This window comes from Myotis nattereri, assembly GCF_964212035.1.
Source record: "Myotis nattereri genome assembly, chromosome: 1".
Classification (NCBI taxonomy): Eukaryota; Metazoa; Chordata; class Mammalia; order Chiroptera; family Vespertilionidae; genus Myotis; species Myotis nattereri.
The window spans coordinates 85,208,146-85,230,780 of record NC_138075.1 but is presented as its reverse complement, the minus strand read 5'-3'; the positions used below and the strand labels follow the sequence as shown (position 1 = coordinate 85,230,780).

Sequence of the window (22,635 nt, the reverse complement as noted above, 5' to 3'; positions counted from 1 at the left end):
CATATTAGGTTTTTATTATATAGGATATATATACACTACACACACATATATACACATGTATGTTCATACACACACACACGGATAAACGGATTTTAGGGATTATACTATAAATGATGCCATCTAAATTTTGGCTCAAATATCACTTCCCAGAGACTTTTTATATCTCCTCAATAAATTTAATCATCACCCCCAACAAGTTAAGATGTTATTACTGCTTTATATCACTTAATATGGTTTAATATTTTGTTCATTTGTTTGCTTGTTGATTTATTGTTCCCTCAACACAAACAAACTCAATGTGTAGGGGCCTTCCTTAGCATGCTCACTATTGTATTCCTGATGTCTAGAAGAGTCCCTATGCACACAAACAAGGGAAATAATTATTTATCAAACAAATCAAGGAATACAGTGGTAAACTTCTTTTTCACTTTCAATATAACATGAACATTGCCCAATGTCATTAAATAAGTCTTCTACAATGATTTTTTAAAGACTCTGTTGCATTTTATCTTATGGAAATACCAAAATTTACTTACTAATTTACTGCTGGACATTTAGGTTGGTTTTCAAAATTTCATTATTAAATTGCTTCTAAATTTTAGAACTCCAATACTCTTCGGGATAAATCCTCAAGAGTAGAAGTTCTAGATCGAGGGCATTTTATTTCTTTTTTAAATTAAAACTTTAGCCCTAGCTGGTCGGCCTGCAGACTGAAGCATCCTAGGTTTGATTTTGGTCAAGGACACGTACCTCGGTTGCAGGCTCCTCCCTGGCCTGGGCTCTGCTCAGGGCATGCAGGAGGCAACCAAAGGATGTGTTTCTCTCACATCAATATTTCTTTCTGTCTTTCCCTCTCTCCAATCTCTAAAAATCAATGGGAAAATATCCTTGAGGATTAAAAAATAAATAAATAAATAAAACTTAAAAAAGAACAAAAACAACTTTATACTATCCAGCAAAATTGAGACAATTTATATTTCTAATAGCAGAGTATAAATGCACCAATTAATTTGCTTATATCCTGGGCACAATATTTTGTAAATCTCTGCATTATGTTAATCTGAATTTCTCTGAGAACTAGTGAAATTAAAACTTTTAAAAATGTTTTGAGACCTTTGACCCAAAACTTCATCCTCTGACTTTCTCATCTTATCAGTGAAGAGAATATAAATATGTCTGGAAAGAAAAACATCATTATTTTGTGTAATTTTTAGTTGTGGATAGGGAGGGACAGATAAGAAAATATTCATACCACTGAATAAAATATATTAAGGCATTGTTCAATTTTCTTAGTAACATTGCCATTTTCTTGAGAATTCAACTTCCATTGTGCTCTCTTAAATGGTGAAAAGTTAAAAAGAAAACTTACTTCCATTGTTTGATATACTGTAAGGGGTTAAGGTCACATCCTGCATCAGTTAAGGCTTTTTTGTATTGCTCCAAGTCAGCCTAAAATAAGCAAAGAATGATATGACAAAAATTTTACTTTCATGAAAGGAAAGACCATATTGTTTGTTATCATTTGATTATTCAAAAATAGTTAGACCAAAGGCATGAGTTTGAATTTGAGGAACCCAAGTGGAGTGGAGTTTTATCTGAAGTAACCAAATTGGGCACCTGAGACAAAAATCACATGTAATGAAAATTACCTTTGACATGCTCCCAAATCACTAATAAACACTGTTTTGTCATTCCTCAGTAAGGCCAATAGACTGTTTTTTCTCCACTGTTGAAACAGATGGCCTTTCCTTAAGATAAGCATTAAATAAAGGATTTGGCTTGACCAAGACTATTTTAAACAAGACACACAAGAGAAATGACACTGACTGAGGGAACTGCAGATCCAGGTTTTCCCATCTTCTATTCATTTTGAGGTCCAAACTCTTAACTGAATAGAAGCTGTCTTACAATTTAAAAATCATTGTTTTCTTTTTCTTGCTCTTTTTATTTATGATGAATAAGTCTAGTTGAAACAGTGTAATTTATAGGAGCTTATTAGCAGTGACTTCATTCTAAAAATTTTATAAGACAGAAGCTTTAAGTGCATCTTTAACCAGTAATGTTTACTCTTTTGCATTTTTGAGGCTATTAATCTGATATCAGTCGTCACAATTTGTTTCAAACCTCTGAATGGTCACTTAAAGTTATGAAGAAACATAATCCTTATCCTATATAATAAAGAGGCAATATGCAAATAAACCTTCACGCCATCACAAGATGGCTGCCTACAACCAGGCCAGCAGGGGGGTTAGTGAGGGACGACCAAATGACTGAACAAGCAGGCTGTGAGGGGCAACCAGGCTGGCAGGGGGGTTAGTGAGGGAAGACCAAACGACTGAACAAGCAGGCTGCGTGGGGTGACCAGGTTGGCGGGGGGACGGGGGCAATTGGGGGTGACTAGGCCAGCACGGGGGGCAGTAAGGGGTGACCAGGCCACAGAGGGGGCCAGTTGGGGATGACCAGGCCACAGGGGGGGGGGCAGTAAGAGGTGACCAGGCTGGCGGGGGAGGAGGGGCAGTTGGGGGCAACCAGGCTGGCAGGGGGGGAAGTGAGGGGCAACTACCCCAGTGGGAGGGGGTTGGTGGTGTCAAGGTGACCAGGCCAGCAGGGAGGGGGCAGTTAGGGGCGATCAGACCAGCACACTGAGGCAGTGAGGGGCAATCAGGCCAGCAGGGGGAGGGCAGTTAGGGGTGACCAGGCAGGCAGGCAAGCGATTAGGAGCCAGCAGTTCAGGATTGTGAGATTGGGGGATCGGGCCTAAACTGCAGTCGGACATCCCCCGTAGGGTCCCAGATTGGAGAGGGTGCAGGCTGGGCTGAGGGGACACTCCCCGTGCACGAATTTCATGCACCGGGCTTCTAGTCTATATATATATAGAAGGCTGATATGCAAAATGTCCCCTTGGGAGTTCGACCCGGAGACCAGGAGTTCGAGTGCTCGCTATGATGGGCGCTGACCACCAGGGGGTGGTGTGGAACATGGTGGGAACTGTGCAGTGGTGGCAGGTGGGTGAGGGAAGAAGGAGGCGGGGAGGCAGGGAACCTGATTGGCCCTGAGCGCAAGCCAGGTGTAGGGAAACTACCCGTGCACAAACTTCGTGAACCAGGCCTCAAGCAAAAAATAAATGACAATAAAATGATGTGGTCAAATTTAAAAAATCTTGAATTAAGTTTTTAAATCATATGTTCTTAAGAAAATATTATGAATAGGCTATGAGGATCCCCGAAAATACAGGTATACCTCTATTATTGACAGCGTTATTTCTGAAAAGAATGTGACACTTTCTTACTGAAATAAAAGTCTACTATGTATTCCTAGGATAAAGTAAAATTGGCCGAAAACAAATGATGGGTTTAGTTTGCTGTTTTAACATGCCACACATTTTTGACCAAAAGCCTTGTAATATACCAGATTTTTTTTTTAAATCAACACTACCAGCAAAGGAAAAGAGTTTACAAGAGCCATATCATTCTAGATGTCATCTGCGAGCTTCTTATGCTTTTTGAAAAGTTGGTAAAATTATACTGAGTTAACATTAGAATAAGTTAAGAGGTTTTTAACTCAACAACAAGACTGATACCAAAATCAGTGCTTTCCTTCAGAGTAAGTTAATGGTCTATACATACTTAAAAAACTTTTCTTTCTTCAAAAGCAGGTGATGGCTCATTACAGGAAAAAATCAAAACAATAAAATTACCCACAATCCATACTTTCAGTGAGAAAAAAAAAAATCTAGAAGGACCCTTTATCATTTTCCAACCATTCTTAGGAACTCTTTCTAATATAAAAGTAGTTATTTCATTGCAATACAAAGTATTTCAACTTTATTTTTATATGAATCATGCAACATGAATCTGAAGATTACCAAAATCTTATTAAATTACAATCTTTACAGGACTTTTTGGAACACTGCATATTTTCCTTCAAGCGACTCCTCTTCTATAATGGACATTAGTTTTAAAACAATCTTAAAAAATTACCAAATTTTTACTTGAGGTTAAAGATAAAATCTTTGGAAGGCAAATAAATATTAGTAGCTACCGCTTAAAGAAATGGAACTTTTGCCCTGGTTGGTGTGGCTCAGTTGGTTGGGTGTTGTCCCATGCACTGAAAGATTGGCGGTTCGATTCCTGGCCAGAGCACATGCCTGGGTTGCAGTTTGATCCCTCACAGTGAGCGTGTGGGAAGCAGCCAACTTATGTTTTGCTCTCACACTGATGTGTCTTTCTCGCCCCCTTTCCCTTCCTTTCTCTCTAAAAATTAATTAAAAATAATAATCAAAATACAAAAATACAAAAAAGAAATGGAACTTTTAAGATGATCACATCATGAGACATAGTAAAAACAACCTTTCAAAAAGCATAGCAAACTTGGTTAACTTAGTTTAGAATAGCTATTTTCTAGAAATAAAATTTTTGGCCACTTGAATTCAGTTCATATTCCAATGACTTAAAAGGGGTCAGACATATAATGAGAGGATAGTTGGTGGCAATAAACACTGTTATAAAACTCATCAGTAAATGGAACCAGCCTTAACAAACTATTTTTCTTTTAAAGAAAGAAATGAAGTCATTATTTGGCCATAGTGATTTTTACCTCTATTTTTGAAACAAACATCCTCCCCCGCCCCACCGTTTGCCCAATAAATGAACAGAGACCATACCTCAGAAGGTGCCTGCTGTGTGCTTATATAATAAATAAGAAACAGCCTCATTTTATCTTCTGGAGTTCCTGCTACATAGGGGAAAGCAGAATTTTAAAAACCCCTCATAATTCTGGGTATTTAGTCAACACAGGTATATAAAAAGTCAAGGCATATCTAAATATGAATCTAGATTTAGCTGATTTAAGGTTATAAACACTTTAATTACAACCAGATAAAATATAGATACGGAAAAAATTTAAATGCTTTCAGATTAAAGAGATGGGATATGGAAGTATCTCCATTCTTTCTTCCATACTGTACTTTATATTGAGATTTACAGGAGACTATTGATATGAAAAGGGGATGTTAGTAATAATTATGGAAAGACAATCAGCATAAAAATGGGACTGTCCTGGGACACAAGTTGTGTGGTCACCCTAGGTATTAGATTATGAAATCTTGCTGCCTAAAATCATCTAGATCAGACTAAAGTCATACTTTTCAAATTGGGATAATTAAATATAATGTCTCCTCTTTCTGAAGGGCATTATATTACATTTAATACATTTATATTAAACACTGATGTACTGTGCATAACATATTTGTCTAAAATTTTAAGACAAAACATAAGATTTTAAAGAAAGTTCTTGCTTGCAGTGCGTGCCTTGGGCTACTACAACTCCTATTACCCATAGCCCAAAACTGTCCAGAGAAACTAATGTATTCTCCCCTCTGCTACTGGGTTTACTTGGGTGAAAAGTGATAATAGCCATAGGTAACTCAGTTTCACTACTCAATAAATAACAATATGCACTCTCACTTCAAATTATGTCCTAATACTCAAGAAATCGAATTGTTATACTTTATTACAGAATAAAAACAAGAACTTTTTCAAAATATGACTGATGAACCATCAATTTTTTAAAATATGGTTAGAATCTAGACACCCATTCTTAAATTATCCTCATTCCCTATATATGACAAAGAATGGTGATAAAGATCTTTCTCCAAAGTTCTCATGTTTACAAATAAATATAGTATCTTAGACACTTTGATTCATGGTCTTGTTTAAATCCTAGGAAAAGCTGACATTTTTGTTTTAGCAGGTAATTAGCCTGCTGGTTCAGGCCAAAGTTCCTACCACCTTCCTGTGGGTTGTGGTTCCATCACTGATTCTATTTTCGAACCCTTTTGCAGTGCTATGGGGATGTGTCTCACTGCCCAGTGGACAATAGGAGAACTGGGAGATCATGTAGCCCTTCACCTCTGTCTTTGGAATGGTGTTTAGGATCAGATTCCCATATAGGCAGTTCAGAGGTGAGCCCAGGAATTCATGAACAATTTGATGGGGCTGCTTTTCTGAGCTCCTTCCTCTGCAATCTTCCTGGTTCTTTCCAATTCCCTTAGCCCTTCCTTTTTGGTGCTCCAGCCAAAAACCTTTGGCTCTAGTTACCCTGCTCCATTGTGCATTTCCTGTAACTGACTAAGCAGCTAGAGGAAATAGAGAAAAAGAACAACAGGGCTTGCTTTAGGCTCTTGGGACCATAGCTTCTAAGGTAGTAGAGAAAGGGTCCTCTCACTCAGAGTTTTAGGGGCCTGTGGTGGTTCCCTGCTGTTGCTTTTAATATTCTCAGCATCTATAGCATAGCCTTTTTCTCACAGAAGGCACACGTTCTGTTTAAAGAAGGAACAGCTCCCATTCTGCAGGGAGAAACATTTTATAGTTACTATGTGCTAATAAATGCCCCAAACCTCTGCTAAGGTTTTTAAGAGTCCTGATGGTAAGGACTATAGAGCATCCAAATACTTAACACGAATGTGAATCACAGGGGAACCAAATTGCAATTGTATCTTTACAGTTATAAGTACTCTAGAGCTTATAGCCACAGCCTGGATCTTCTTGTCACACGTAAGTTTCTACTATAACTGCACTCTATTTTAAAGTCAGAGTGTCCAGCTCATTATATACTTTCTTTCCCCATCTCAGCCCTGGAATCCTAATGTAAAATGGTATTTATAAGCTAAAATCTTTACTATTGGGGCATTGTTGCTTCCAGCCCTGCTCAATTGGCAGAGCTAGATAATACATATATAGGATGTCCCCAAAATGTATCTATACTTTGAATAATTATAAAGGCAATGTTTATTAAAATGATTTCATTTTCAAAATTGTGCTATCAGCTGTTCAAGTGTGTATACATTTTTTTGGGACACCTGTATAAGTGTACACACACACACACAAAACATCTGTATTTATTTCTCTATCTGACAAATACATAGTGAAAACACTAAGTCCATACCAACACCTCCAATTCCAACCCAACATTCCAGGATTCATTCTAGTCTTCTCCCTTTCCTATTTATAACTTCCTTCTCCAAGGAGAAACCTGGCTCCCGTTATATTATCTAATATATTTACTTATTTAACCAGCTCCTTGTATGTAACAAATATCATATCTCTGCTGCCATCTTTGCCTGCATGGAAGCCTTTTCACTCCACTTGGACACTGATTCCCTACAATGGACCCAACATGCCTGGCCATACTGCTCACCCATTTGGGCTGATGTTGGGTTGGCTCCTGTGCAGCGATCTGTTAGAGCTCTTACACCCGTGTTTCCACCTGTGGACACTGCTCACTTCACTCGGACTTCAATACCTTATACAAATTATCAACACTCCCATTACCTACATGCAGATGCCCTTCTCATTTTGCTCAGGTTCCAAGATCTTGTTCTGGTCGAAAGTGACACCAGACTTCTGCTTTGCATAAATGCCTACATTGCTCAGCCTTATTTAATGTCTTTAAAAATAAACTGTTTGAGAAAGTAGGGGGAAAGGACAATGAAAGGTTCTGTTTGCCCTTTTATCAACACACTATTTAACTTTACTCAAAAGTTCTTGTTAAATAACTCTGAAGTAATGGACTTATGTATATTTTGCCCTTTTTCATTGTAAAGTATAAATACTTAAAATGCTATGCTCTCACTACAAATCTAGCTTTTTAAAAGTGTGAGCAAGCCCGGCTGTATGGCTCAGTGGTTTAGTATCAATCCATATACCAAGAGGTCGCTGGTTCAATTCCTGGTCAGGGCACATGTCCAGGTTGCAGGGTCAAACCACAGTAGGGGGCATGCAAGAGGCAGCCGATCAATGTTTCTTTCTCTCTCTCTCTCTCTCTCTCTCTCTCTCTCCCTTTCCCTTCCTCACTCTAAAATCAATAAAAACCTATTTTTTAAAAAGTGAGAGCAATACTTATGGCTTCTCAGAAGTTGTATGAATAGAATCTTTAATTACAAATAATTTGGACATTTTAAAATTACTTTTTAATTTGAAATAAAGTCAAAAGCTCATACCAGCCTAGCCGATGTGGCTCAGTGGCTGAGTGTCAACCTATGAACCCAGAGGTGACAGGTTCAATTCCCAGTCAGGGCACGTGCTTGGGTTGTGGGCTTAATCCCCAGAAGGGGGCGTGCAGGAGGCAGCCGATCAGTGATTCTCTCATCATTGATGTTTCTCTCGCTCTCCCTCTAAAAATGAATAAAAACATATTAAAAAAAAACAACTCATACCAAAACTCTAACTCAAAAACCATTATCATCAGATGAGTGACTTTTGTGCGAAATATGAGTAGAGCTTATATCCTTTTTATTTATTTTGGAAAAGGGCTCAGATTTGAACTGCTAACTATTCTGAAATGATCAATAACTCTCTAAAGTTTAGAGATTTTAATAGGCTAAAACCCTATGTAGATCCTATGATCATTATAATTGAAAGCAATAATTAAATTACATTTTCCAAATACAAAGAATATATCTTAAGAAAATCTAACATACAAATATTTAGATGAATATAAAATATAAAGGGACTGACTAAAGAGTTTCTTTAAAAGTGAATTCCCTAAATATTTAAAATAGAATTCAGTTTTAGATACATCTTTTTATAAAACTTTATGTTTAAACCAAATTATTTAGAAAATATATCACTTAGAGACACCTGCTTTGAATGTTATACCTTCAAATCTTCTTGGACCAACAGAAATTGAGCTTCAGATGTAGCACTTTAAATGAATATAAAAAGTGCTTAAAAACCATTAAAGAAAAGTTCAAAGAAATAAAATGCAAATTATTTTTCTACTTTATGAACTGCTATGCTATAAACTTCTCAGTAGAAAATAGTTTAATTATCTCATTATTAGCATAAATGGTTAGAAAAAATAATTCTATTCAGATTTTACTAAAATTGAAAATGCTGGATTCACCTGATGTGAAACTTACATTAACCTCAAATTTATGGTACATACCATCAGGGTCTGATATTATATCTAGAAGAGATTTATCCAGAGTAGTTTTGCTCATTATTTTTTCTTCATATTCAAAATATACATCTAGTTTTCTTGCCTGTTTCAAAATAAATATTAGATTAGAATACCTCAAGTAATAAAAACACATTAAGGGCTTCTCAGCTTACAAGTTTTATTTTCTATGATCAATTTTAAAAGCAAACGTTCATTTCCTAATAGAATTATTTTAAAGTTTCTTACTTCTGATCATACACTATATGTAAAAAATCAACAACCAGATTGGCCCTTTGTTTACCATATTTGACTTATAAATTCCAAATTAACTGTCATATTTGTATTAGCAAAGATAAAACCGCACAAATCTCAATTACTGTATAAATCAGTAACTAGCACACAAATAATATTGTATTCCATGCAAATTAGTGGTCATGTTATGGTTATATATATTTTTGTGAACAAATCTACATATTTTTACCTTAACTGAATTTCTATTACCCTAAATTATCTTCAATGGTTTTTAAATAAAACTGTTTTTCCTCATTAATAGCCCCATTTAATACTTTGAAGTTTTAGATACTAGAAAAGTAGTCAAGCTTAGCTTTTTGGTATCACACCTTTTCCAAAATTAAAAATGTGTTGAGTAAAATTATCCAAATGAAATTAACATGTTAGGATCCTCAAAAGGAAATAAAAATTATTACCAAGTATCTATTAAATTATGTTTCAGATAATACATAAGAGAGAAAAGAACATGTTTTCTATTGAAGGTGTTAATCTAAGACAGTGATTTTCAATCTTTTTCATTTCATGCACACATAAACGAATTACTGAAATTCTGCAGCACAACAAAAATATGTATTTTTGCTGATCTGACAAAAAAACCCACAGATATAATATTGGTTCATTCACACTGGATGGCTATTACTACTGTGTTGGCTGTTGTCTTTTTTTTATTTGACAATCTAAGGGAAAAAAGGTCAGTGTCCCTGACTAAATAGTCAGGTATTGCATGTTTTAAGAATTCTTGGTTCACACTGATAAAAAGTCACTGCTCTAAAAGGAATAGAAACCACTTACGAAATAAGTTACCAACAAAAAACCAATATATAAATATAGAACATAAATAAATATATTAAGCTAAGGTGACAGAATGAAATAGTTAACCAATTGTGGAGGAGGAAGTGATAAAATCTGAGTTGAATTTTGAAAGTGATTTGAAGGATAGAGTTCATTTCAGTGAAAGGGATCATACCAAGGCATAATCGGACTGGAGAAAACTGACACAAAAGGTAATATACTGTACTCTTCTGTCCTTTGCTTTTACTCAACAAAATACCCAAAATCAGTACCTGGAGAATTTCCATATTAATGAGCTCCTGATAAGAGTATAATAAACTTTACAAGTTTTCCTTTTTATAAACTATTTGGCACTTTATCTTCTTCAGACTCCCTGGCATAGGAGCTATCTTAGCTCCTCTACAAAGCTATTTTGAATACCAAAATAGATGAGGTGAAGTCCTAGGAATAAAAAAGTATAATATTAAAAATGGACAGAACAGAAAAGAGATCCTAGCAAAGAGACCATAGTAGTGGCTGTGGAAATGGAAAGAGACAGATACTTAATAATTAACATGAGAATGTAGATTTAAAGCAAATAATGAAAAAAGTCCAAGGTAACTTGTGAGGAACTAGGATAATGGTAGTAGGAATTATGTTAATGTGTATATTATATTGGGAAAGGTTAATTATCTGTAGACTGAAGCCAGAAATGGAGGAGGTAATGTGATAAAATAAGGTGTTAAGTTTACTTCCAGACCCTCACAATCTGCTCCAGCCAACCTTTTCTGTTTAACTACTATACACTAGGATAGTTCCCTATAGTCACATCAAATAACTCACTGACTTTTATTAGACATCATGTGTCTAGGCTTAGACTCAGATTACTCTCTTAGCTTTTTAAGAATATATTCTTCTTCCATTGTCTGCCTGGTGAATTCTACTCATTCTTCAAGGACCAGCTTCTTTGTAACTCTTTCTTCAATCTCCATTCTTTCCCCTTCTTGCCCCTCCCCCAGTCTCTTTGTCAGCTGGAAGAATTTATTATTCCTTTAAATGTGCACTTTACATACATTTCCATAATAACAATGATCCTATATACTGGTAATAAAAGGCTCATACGCAAATAGACCAAACTGCAGAACGACTGGTCACTATGATGCGCACTGACCACCAGGGGGCAGACACTCAATGCAGGGGCTGCCCCCTGGTGGTCAGTGTGCTCCCACAAGGGGAGCACTGCTCAGCCAGAAGCCGGGCTCACAGCTGGTAAGCGCAACAGCGGTGGCGTGAGTCTCTCCCGCCTCCGTGGCAGTGCTAAGGATGTCTGACTGCCAGTCGGACACCACCCAAGGGCTCCTGGACCGTGAGAGGGCGCAGGCTGGGCTGAGGGACCCCCCTCCACCCAGAGTGCACGCATTTCATGCACTGCACCTCTAGTTATACTATATTATTCTCCTTGTTTACATGCTACTCTTCTAAAAGAGTACACTCCCTAGAGTATATCTAATTAATCATTTAACACTAATACTCCAATAAGGCATATGGCTTGTAACAAGTACTTGAAAAAATAATTGTTGAATTTCTAAGCTATAAGATCAGGATATATACGGATAAGTAGTCATCTCTGTTTTTTAAAGATATTTAAATTTATTTGATTTGAGAGAAAGGGAAGGGAGGGAGGGAGGGAGAGAGGGAGGGAGGGAGGGAGAGAGGGAGGGAGGGAGGGAGGGAGGGAGGAAGGGAGGGAGGGAGAGAGAGAGAGAGAAACATCTATTTGTTGTTGCACTCATTTATGGATTCATTGGTCGATTCTTGCATGGGATCAAACCCAAAACCTTGGAATGTCAGGACCATGCTCTAACCAACTGAGATACCCAGCCAGAGCCTGATTAATAGTCATCTTTAAAAGTTATGAAAGTAAGAAAAAAAGTCATGAAAGTAAAATAAACTTTTAGAAGTGAAAAATGTAATCAATCAAGTCTTTAGTGATTTGATATATGAAATCAAGTATGCTAAATGACATAATAGAATCTAATGCATGAACCTACATAAATCAGTGAAGAAACATTAGATCCATTTTGTTCTTCTTGATGTATTAGCTTACACTTTAACTTCCTGCATAAGAGAACTAGTATCTTTCAGCATCTATTATGTACAATGCACTCTACAACTATGCTGTTATTATTTATTTATTCATTCATTCATTCATTCATTCATTCATTTATAATCCTCACTGAAGGATTTTTTTTCATTGATTGCTCGAGAGAGTGGAAGGGGGAGAGAGAAACATGAGAGACACACATCGACTGGTTGCCTCCTGAACTCGCCCTTACCAGGGCTGGGGAACCTGCAACTGAGGCACATGCCGTAACTGGAAATCGAACCTGTGACCCTTTGGTCTTCAGGCCGACGCTCTAACCTCTGAACAACTGGCCAAGACAACAGTCAAATGTTTTTAAACAGTGAACCTCAGGACCCTCCTTCTCAAACCAAATCTTCTGCAGAACTCTAAACATAAAATAGATTCAAGTTGACCCATTAAAAGTCTCTACAGAGCTCAAGGGTATCAGTGAACAGTGTTTAAAAACTAACTTAGATTATCCCATTTTAATTCTCCAAATAATAATATCAGCTAGAAATTATTAGTCTCATTTTAAAGATGAAGAAAGGACACATAGAAACAGATACTTATTTTAAGGTTACCAGAGTAAAAGTAGTAGAGTTAAGATTCAAATCCAGTTCAGACTCCAATGTACATCACAAAGAAAGAGTAGGAAAAATTTTATTTTCCTGAAGCACAACTTTATTTCCTTTGTATATGCTTTATGGGGGAAAAAAGTGTATTTTCCAATTAGTACATATTTAAGTTTTTTGTAAAACATGTAATTTAGTATATGTGCCACAGGTTATTTTGACCAGATACATGATATCTATAGGTCCTTTCTCAATTTCTTGAAATAAGGGATCATCCATATAAGGAACAACTTCTGTACAGAAACAACTTCTATAATCCCAAAGACTGATTACTTTCATACACTACTAGAGGCCCAGTGCATGAAGGGGGTCCCTCGGCCTAGCCTGCACCCTCTCGCAATCTGAGACCCCTCGGGGGATGTCGGAGAGCCAGTTTCGGCCCGATCCCCACAGGCCAGGCTGAGGGACCCCACCATATAAGATCTTTGGTTAATCTCTTCCTGCCTTCCTCCCAGCCCCCTTCCCTCTGAGATTCATCAGTCTGCTCCATGTTTCCATGCCTGTGGTTTCTGCTCTTGCATTGAGCATCTGCCCCCTGGTGGTCAGTGTGCATCATAGCTACCATCCAGTAGGCCGGTTGTTTAGGTTTTTATATATATAGACTAGAATACCAGTGCATGAATTCATGCACCAGGGAGGTCCCTCGGCCTGGCCTGTGGGATCAGGCTGAAACTGGCTTTCCAGCATGCCCCAAGGGGTCCCGAATTGCAAGAGGGCACAGGCCAGGCCAAGAGACCCCACCAGTGCACAATTGGGGCCAAGGAGGGATGTGGGAGATTGGCCAGCCAGGGAGGGACCGCAGGAGGGCTCCAGGGCATGCCCAGCACATCTCGCTCCATCCGGATCGGCCAGACCCCAGCAGCAAGCTAACCTACTGGTTGGAGCATCTGCCCCCTGGTGGTCAGTGGGCGTCATAGAGAGCAGTTGAGCGGCCTTAGCATATCATTAGCATATTACACTTTGATTGGTTGAACAGCTGACCGGACGACCGAACACTTAGCATATTAGGCTTTTATTATATAGGATGAGTTCAAAGGAGAATACAATTTGGATAATAAGAGTTATATGGAAAAGAGACAAGTTAAAAATATAAAACAAAATGACAAGGTCAAGATAAATAGATTTTTGATAGCTTCAATAAATATCAAGAATGAGTAAGAAGGGAATTTTATAGAAAACCAAAGGACTATACATGGAATACAAATTATAGCTAGTGAATATAAATTCTAAGACATGAATTTCTCAAAAATCTCCTTTAAAAATCAGCTGTCCTCTTTCTTCACAATAATGGAAAACTCTTAATAGTTACCTGGGATGTATAAGTACAGTTGACCCTTGAACAACAGGGATTTGAACTGCATGAGTCCTCTTATATGCCAAATTTTTTCAATAAATATACAACTGGCCCTCTGTATCCCTGGGTTTTGCATCTGTGGATTAAATCAACCTCAAACCAAAAATGCTATTTTTTATTTCAACTGCGGGTTGGGTGGTGCCCCTAATGCCTGCTTTGTTCAAGGGTCAAGTATACAAATTTTGACTTTTGAAAATCATTAACTAAAAACATTTGTCATATGACCCATATAGGACATGAAATGAATTCCCTTTTCCTTCCGACAATTAAGCTCCTTAATTCATTCCCTCCCTGCCCCCAGTTTCTCTTTCCATTCTAGGTACAGAAGATACCACCATTGTGGGACTCCCTACTCACTGCTAGCTACGCTTTTCTTTCCTCACCTCAGTCAACAACTGGTTGATGACAAAGTCTACATTGGTACTTCTTGGCCTTCCCTCTCTTCCAATCCTCAATTCTAATCTCTAACATCAGTCAGCAGTGAAAGTAAAGGCAAGAAAAAAGGAGAGTTAACTTTCTTTTACTATTAAGAATCCAAATATTCCTCTCCTCCTACCTATCACAGGAGGGAGAGGGGTTGATAAACTCTTCTCTGTTTCAACACAACATTAGGAATCTTTCATATTATGAATTAAATAGGGTTTGGACAGGGACCAACCACATAGTATCTATAGAAAAGTATATCCTAAGCTAATAGGAACTTAGAACTATACCTTTAGTCGGATATGTATAACCTATAAGTTGAAGATCATTTACACCCTAGCCTTTCTTGGTCTTTCTTTTTTTTTTTTTTTTTTTAAAAAAATATTTTTATTGATTTCAGAGAGAAAGGGAGAAGGAAAGAGAAACATCAGTGAGAGAGAACCACTGATTGGCTGCCTCCTGCACGCCCCCCCACTGGGGACCAAGCCCAAAATCTGGGCATATGCCCTGACCAGGAATCAAACCGTGGTCAACACAAAACCACTGAACCACGACAACTGGGATGTTCTTTTTCTTTCTTCTTCTCCTCATGTTTAGGTCCTATCATCTTTTAGGGATGTATATGGATATCCCATCTTCCCAGTGGATAGATCTGTATGCTGTACTGTAATAGTCTGCATATAACCCCTAGAGTAGAAATTCCTTCTGACTACTTGTTCTTTATTGTATGCCTTGTGCCCTGCAAGATGACTGAAATTCTCCAAAAGTACAATTACTTTTTATAATATAACAAAATAGCACATTTAATATATTTTCAGTTATTTACAGGTGTATTTTTGGGGGGCATTTCATATTGGTGAGTTTGAATGGGTCTGTCTAGATGAAAAATTATGTTGCACAAAAATCAGATGATCCATGAACTTATATTTGAAGGTGTTCTATAACACAGGTGGCTGAAAATGCTTACTTTGTAGCACTTGCTCATATGTCAGTGACTTAGACACCTTGAATAAAATTCATTGTATATAAGAGAATACATCTCTTCTGTGCAGAGATGGGACAATGTACTGGTGGGGAACCTGGTTAGTATTTGGAATGTCTACAACAGGCTACCAACCTTTCTACAATAGGCTACCAACCTCACTACTTGGATATCTCATTTCCAAATATATACATTTTTTCCCTCTCAACAAAAATTACGGAACATCTAGCATTCTAGATCCAAATCTGAATGTGTAACCTCAACTTCTCTGCTGACTCCTATTAAAAGTCCAATAGAAAAAAGTGATAATATGTTAAAGAATGTGCAATTTTTAAATTCTTTCCACTTTAGATACTAAAAGGGTATAAACTTAGAACTTACTACCTTAGTGTTTATAAAACTGCCCTCATTTAATGATATTTTAATATTATACCGTTGACTTTAAGTTACCATGAAATCTATGATTGCAACTGGTATTAAAATACTCCATCATTACATAATTCAATTTACTCTAGTTATGCCTAATATGAGCAATGTCTTCTGTAATATGATGCCAAGAAACACTTTGCTTAAAATAAAAATAACAGAAATCCTCCTTTTTAAGAAGTTTTTTGATTTTTAAAACTTAATCCCCTCCCTCTTTTTTTAAATCTTGATTGCCAGAAACGTCAAAGCCAAATTTGAGAATTACCATTATAATGTAACTATATAGCAACTATTCTGAGTTTTTATTTCATTATTTTTATCATTTGTGCTACTTATGAAAGCTGCCTTAAAACTGTTTTAGAATAAGGAAATTATAAATTCATCCCACATACTGACTCCTACCAAAAATATTTAAATTCTGACAAAAGTGATCATGTAATAAAAAATTAAAAATGTACATGAATTATTCTTTATAGATGACAAATATTAAAAATACAAATATTATAACCTTATTATAATAAAATATCAAAAACTGCTTTATAATATTTTTGGAAAAAATAGAGGTTTACATGGCACTTGTAAACTAATACAGGCTTTAATTTACTATGACTCTCAGAGGCATTCCATTGTCATTTATACTACCAATGTGTTGAACTCCTGAAAAAAAGAGCAAATTAAATCCAAAGTAAGCAGATGAAAAGAAATAATAAAAACCAGAACAGAAATCAATGAAATTAAAAATAAGAAAGCAATAGAGAAAAATCACTGGAACCAAACGCTGGTTCTTTGAAAAGATCAATAAAACTGATAACTCTCTAGTAAGGTTAATTAAGAAAAAAGGAAAAGGAACATGAATAACTAATATCAGAAATGAAATATTACTAGATATCACTAATAAACTCATGACATTATAAACCAATTCTGTGAAAGACACAATCTGTCAAAATTCACTAATGGAGAAACAAATAATTTGAATGGGCTGATACATCTATTAAAGAAATCAATCAATATTAGTAACCTTCCAAAACAGAAAACATCAGGTCTAGAGGGGCTCACTAGAGAATTCTACCAAACATTTAAGAAAAAAATTATACCATTGCTCTACAATGTCTTCCCCAAAACAGAACACAAGTGAGAAATTAGATGCTTTGTTGCTAAGATCAGGAACAAAGCTAGGATGCTCCTCACATACTCATATTCAACATTATACTAGAAGCCCTAACTAATCCAATAAACATAAAATGAAATAAGAGGTATACAGATAGGGAATAAGTAAATAAAATTGTCTTCATTTGCAGATGACATGATTGTCAATGAAGAAAATTCCAAAGAAGCAACACAAAACTTCTGGAACTAGTAAGTGGCAAGGTTACAAGATACAAGGTTAATATACAAAAGTCAATTATTTTCTAATATACTAGCAATGAACAACTGAAATTAAAAGACAATACTATTTCATTAGTACTCAAAACAAAAATAAATGAGTTATAAATCTATTATAAATCTAAAATATGTAGAAGATCTATATGAGAAAAGCTATAAAATTTTGAAAGAAAAGAGAGATATTCTATGTTAATAAATAGGAAGACTCAATATTGTCAATATGTCAGTTCTTCCCAACTTGTACAGATTCAACCAATCCCAATCAAAATTGCAGCAAGTTATTTTGTAGATATTGACAAAATGACTCTAAGGTTTGTATGGAGACAAGAAAGACCCAGAATAGTCAACACAATATTCAAGGAGAGAAAAATAAGGAATTGACAACACTTGATTTTTAAGACTTACAATAAAGCTATAGTAATTACAACTGCAGGGTCCTAGCCAAAAAGTAGACAAATATACCAACAGAACAGAAAAGAGAGTGCATAAATAAACCCAAACAAATAAACTTATCTTTGACAGAAAAGCAACTGCAATTCAATAAAGAAAAGACATTTTTCAAGAAATGGTGCTGGAGCCTGGCCAGAGCGGCTCAGTTGGTTGAGTGTCATCCTAGTACTGAAAGGTTGCCGGTTCAATTCCCAGTCAGGGTACATACCTGGGTTGCAGGTTTGATCCCCAATTGGGGCGTGCTCAGAAAGTAACTGATCAATATTTCCGTTTCTCTCTCTCTCCCTTCCTCTCTGTAAGCATGTCCTCAGGTGAGGATTTTTAAAACATTTAAGAAATTTTAAAAATGGTCTGGAACAACTGCACACATACATGTAAAAATATTAATCTAGGCACAAACCCTACAATTTTCACAAAAATTAACTAAAAATGGATGATAGACCTAACTGTAAACTGCAAAACTATAAAACTCCTAGAAGATAACTTAAGAGAAAATTTAAATCTTAGGTATAATGATGAATTTTTAGATACAATACCAAAGGCACAATTCATGAAAGAAATAATAAGTTGGACTTAATATAAATTAAAAGTTTCTGTTCTGTGACACTGCCAAGAGAATGAGAAGACAATCTATAGACTGGGAGAAAATATTTGCAAAAGACATCCCTTCAAAGGACTCTTTCTTCCCTCTGCCCCAAAAGTACAAATAATTCTTAAAACTCAACAATAAGAAAACATCTGATTTAAAAAATGGCTCAAAGACCTGAACAGAGATCTCACCAAAGATACAGATGGGACGTAAGCATATGAAAAGATGTTCTATATCGTATGTCATTAGAGATTTGCAAATTAAAACAATCGATGAGAATGGCTGAAATCCAACAATGACAATACCAAATGCAAGCAAGGCTATGGCGCAGTAGGAACTCTCACTCATTGCTGGTGGGATTGCAGTGGTACAGCCAGCCTGGAAGACAGTCCGGCAGCTGGCAGTTTGTTAAATCTAAACATAATGTTACCATATGATTCAGCAATCACACTCTTTGGTATTTACCCGACAGAGATGAAAACTTCTATCCACCCAAAAACCTTCACGTGAATGTTTATTGCACCTTTATTCATAACTGTCAAAAATCTGGAAGCAACCAACATATCCTTCAGTAGTTGAATGGATAAACAACTGGCACATTTAGACAAAAGAATATAGTCAGCAATAAAAAGAAATGAGCTACCAAGCTATGAAAAGACATGGAGGAATCTTAAATGCATATTTTGACATGAAAGCAGCCAATCTGAAATGGCTACACACTATATGATTTCAACTCCATGACATTCTGGAAAAGATAACACCACGGAGATAGTAAAAAGATCAGTGGTTATCAGGGACTCAGGGGAAGGAAAACAGAGATGGAAAGGTGGAGCGCAGGTGATTTTTGGGGCAGTGAAACTTCTATATGATACTGTAATAAGGATCTATGTTGTTATACACTTTTCAAAACCCATAGAATGTACAACACAAAAGAGTGAAGCCCAATAAACTATGGACTTCAGTAATAATGTACTGATGTTGGCTTATCAATTTTAACAAATGTACCACAGTAATGCAAAATGTTAATAATAAGGGAAACTGGGGATGGGTGGTATATAGACATTCTCTGTACTTTTCACTTATTTTCCTACAAAGGCAAAACTTCTCTAGCTTTTCTGCACTATTGTGAAAGGGGCCCATATGGCATTGTTCTTGGTTCCCAGGTAACTTAAATGGAAACTTCCACAATGTCCGGAGCCCTTCAAGTTCTACAAATGAAGGAGGAGGATGGATATCCTGAAATTCCTTGCAGCAGGAACCCACTGGCACCAACCTTGACTTCCAAATGGAACAGTCCATCTACAAAAGGATGAGTGATGGCATCTACATCATCAATCTGAAGAGAATCTGGCAGCTTGTGCCACTGTTGCCACTGAAAACCCTGCTGAGATCAGTGCCATATCATCCAGGAATACCGGCCAGTGAGCTGCGCTGAAGTTTGCTGCTGCCACTGGAGCCACTGCTATAGCCGCTTCACTCCTGGAACCTTCACTACCCAGATCCAGGCAGCCTTCCGGGAGCTGGGGCTTCTGGTGGAACCGATCCCAGGGCTGACCACCAGATCTCACAGAGACGTCTTATGTTACCCTGCTTCCCCCTGCTCTGTGTATCACAGACTCTCCTCTGAGCTATGTGGGCATTGCTATCCCTTGCAACAACAGGGGGCTCACTCAGTGGGTCTGCTGTGGTGGATGATGGCCCAGGAAGTACTGCGTAGGAGTGGCACCATCTCCCATAACCACCCATGCCTGAACTCTCTACAGAGACCCTGAAGAGACTGAAAAGGAAGAGCTGGCAACTGCTGGAAAGGCTATGACCAAGGAGAAATTTCAGGGCGAATGGGCTGCTCCAGCTCCCGTGTTCACTGCTGCATAACCTGAGGTCACAGACTGGTCTGAAGGCGCGCAGATGCCCTCTGTGCCCATTCAGCCGTTTCCTACTGAAGCCTGCAGCGCTCAGCCTGCCACTGAAGAACGGTCTGCAGCCCCCACTGCTCAGCGCACTGAATGGGTAGGAACAACCACTGAGTGGTCTTAAGCTGTTTGTCCACAAACTCTTAAGAGTGAAAATAAGGTTGACGGAAAATAGTTGCTAAAAACAAAACAAACCGCTCTAAAAAACAGTCTGTAATTTAAAAGAACAAAATCCAAAAATGGTATGTATATGATGGAAAACAAAAGAAAGGGTCGCATTTAATAAAGTGTTTGCAAAATCTTGGGAAAATGTACGGTATGTAGCTTTGAATAATAATCTCTCACTTTTACTTCTTGATGGGTACTATATAAAATGGCTCAACAGAAAAGAATACAGAGATGATTTGGTCTGTGCTTCAAAGTATATATATACACATCAGTCTGACATTTATAATGAATATGCAGAGTATATAAAACATTTGTTTGTGTGTATTTATGTTTGTTATCAAGCCAATTTGTGACCCTAGCATGGAATTCGATTCCTGAGATACTTATCAGCACTTCAATAATTTACCCTTTAAAAAAAAGTCCTTTGTTTTAAAAAGTATACTTGTTTTATAAAACTTAACTTAAACTTTGACTACTACATTTTCATAGCCTATTTAAGCATTCATAGATATAAAAGATCAGACTATTTTTTAAATGAATTGAATAAACACATTAAATGATCAAATATTTTAATAAGACAATTGGAGTCCCTACTTCCCTCTATTTTGTTTTTGCTGAAATTACTTCTGATTCTAAAGCTGCTGTTTTCACTGAATTTTTAAAAAATTATTTTAATTTATTTATTTAAAGAGAAAAGGAGAGGGAGAGAGAGAAACATCCACATAAGAGCGAAACATTGATTAGCTGCCTCCCGCACACCTCCACCCAGGAATCCAGCCTGTAACCTGGGCATGTGCCCTGACTGGGAATCAAACCAGTAACTGCCAACCCCTTTCCCTCCCCCGCTTTCCAGGGCATGGGATGATGCCCAACCAATTGAGCCACACAGGCCAGGGCTCATTGAATTTTTGATGGATATGTTTTAAGAACTACAGTATGGTAATGCATGGGACTAAAAAGTAAAAAAGCCAAAGTTCAATTTTAGGCTCTGGCTTTAAGCCAAGTACTCAGTACCTCTGAGATTCATATTCTTACATAGAATAGGGGAACATAATCTATCATGTTAAATTATCTGACATATAAGTTGCCAAAAAAGTTTGTTCTTCCTTTTAAAAAACAAAATACCATGTGCTCACATTTTCCATCTAAGGATTGTGATTTAAGGATGCTATGTTTGATCATAAAATATTTGTGAAGTATAAAGCATTAAGGTACTGCAGTAAAATCAAGCTCATTTACATAGCATCTTAAAATAGATGTTATTTTAAGGTACTCTAGCACTCACATAACATCAGGGTGTAAATATTTTCACTAGGATTAAAATAAGAACCATCCACAGAACTGGACATTTTAGGTAACCAATACGGAAAGAAAGCAACAATGGTACTATAAGAAGGAGCTAAGTAAAAGAATGTAAAATTCTTTAAGGCATATCTTTAAATGAAACATTTTTTGCTTCACTGAGTAACAAGGAAAAATGGCAGGGCAAGAAGACAGCAAGACAAAATACAAAGACTGCCAAGTTTGAGTTCCAACCCTGCCATTAACTAGGAAACATTTAACCTGTTTTTGAGGTAAGAGAGAAATTCCTTCATTTATAAAATAAGAATATTTCACAAAATATATTCTGCAGACTGCTACTTCTCAGAGTTGGTTATAAGAGGTATTACCTAAACGTGTTTCAAAGTCAAAAGAGTTTGAGAAATACTGGCTAATTAAGTTTTCTAAATACATGACTTGCAGACTACTTTATATATTACATTGCATGGTGAATCTCCAAGAGGAGAATATAGTAAGTTTTATTTCTAACCTTATTTGACCAGGGAAGAAACCTCACTAATTTGTAGAATCTACTTAGAACTCTGTCCCTAGGTACCTTCTAGCTTGACAGTCTTAAGTTCCACGGTAGGTTCACGGAGGACTCTGGAAAATAGAGACCAAAGAACAGAGGAAATTGTAAGGGCTATGTTTGACTCTGACTTTCTACTCTAATTTATACATCCCTGATTCTCATTAATCATTCTCTACTCAGCTATTGTATGTGCTGTCATTGTAAGCTACCTCAGAACAACTCAAGGTATAAATAAACTCTGAGGAATTTAATTAAAAAATAAGGACTGAATCTGTACTCTCCTTTGATTTTAAACACTAGAGGCCTGGTGCACGAAATTTGTGCACTTGGGGCGGG

At 36.8% G+C, this 22,635-nt stretch overlaps 1 protein-coding gene and 1 pseudogene across 4 annotated transcripts in view; one reads left to right on the top strand and one right to left on the bottom strand.

The window, feature by feature from the left end:
- Positions 1-22,635, bottom strand: part of SCFD1 (sec1 family domain containing 1) — a 119,707-nt gene that overhangs the window by 44,265 nt on the left and 52,807 nt on the right. For 2 of the 3 annotated variants that reach the window (XM_081089683.1, XM_081089684.1), the window contains 3 exons: positions 8,947-9,043; positions 4,664-4,734; positions 1,370-1,449 (listed from right to left, as the gene is read on the bottom strand). In XM_081089683.1, the coding sequence (XP_080945809.1) occupies positions 1,370-1,449; positions 4,664-4,734; positions 8,947-9,043 (248 nt within the window). Of the gene's footprint in view, positions 1-1,369; positions 1,450-4,663; positions 4,735-8,946; positions 9,044-22,257; positions 22,371-22,635 lie in introns of all 3 variants that reach the window. The other variant, XR_013995921.1, reaches the window with a different exon arrangement.
- Positions 19,554-20,403, top strand: LOC308530937 (small ribosomal subunit protein uS2-like; annotated as a pseudogene). Its single transcript has one exon. The product of its transcript is annotated as a small ribosomal subunit protein uS2-like (transcript).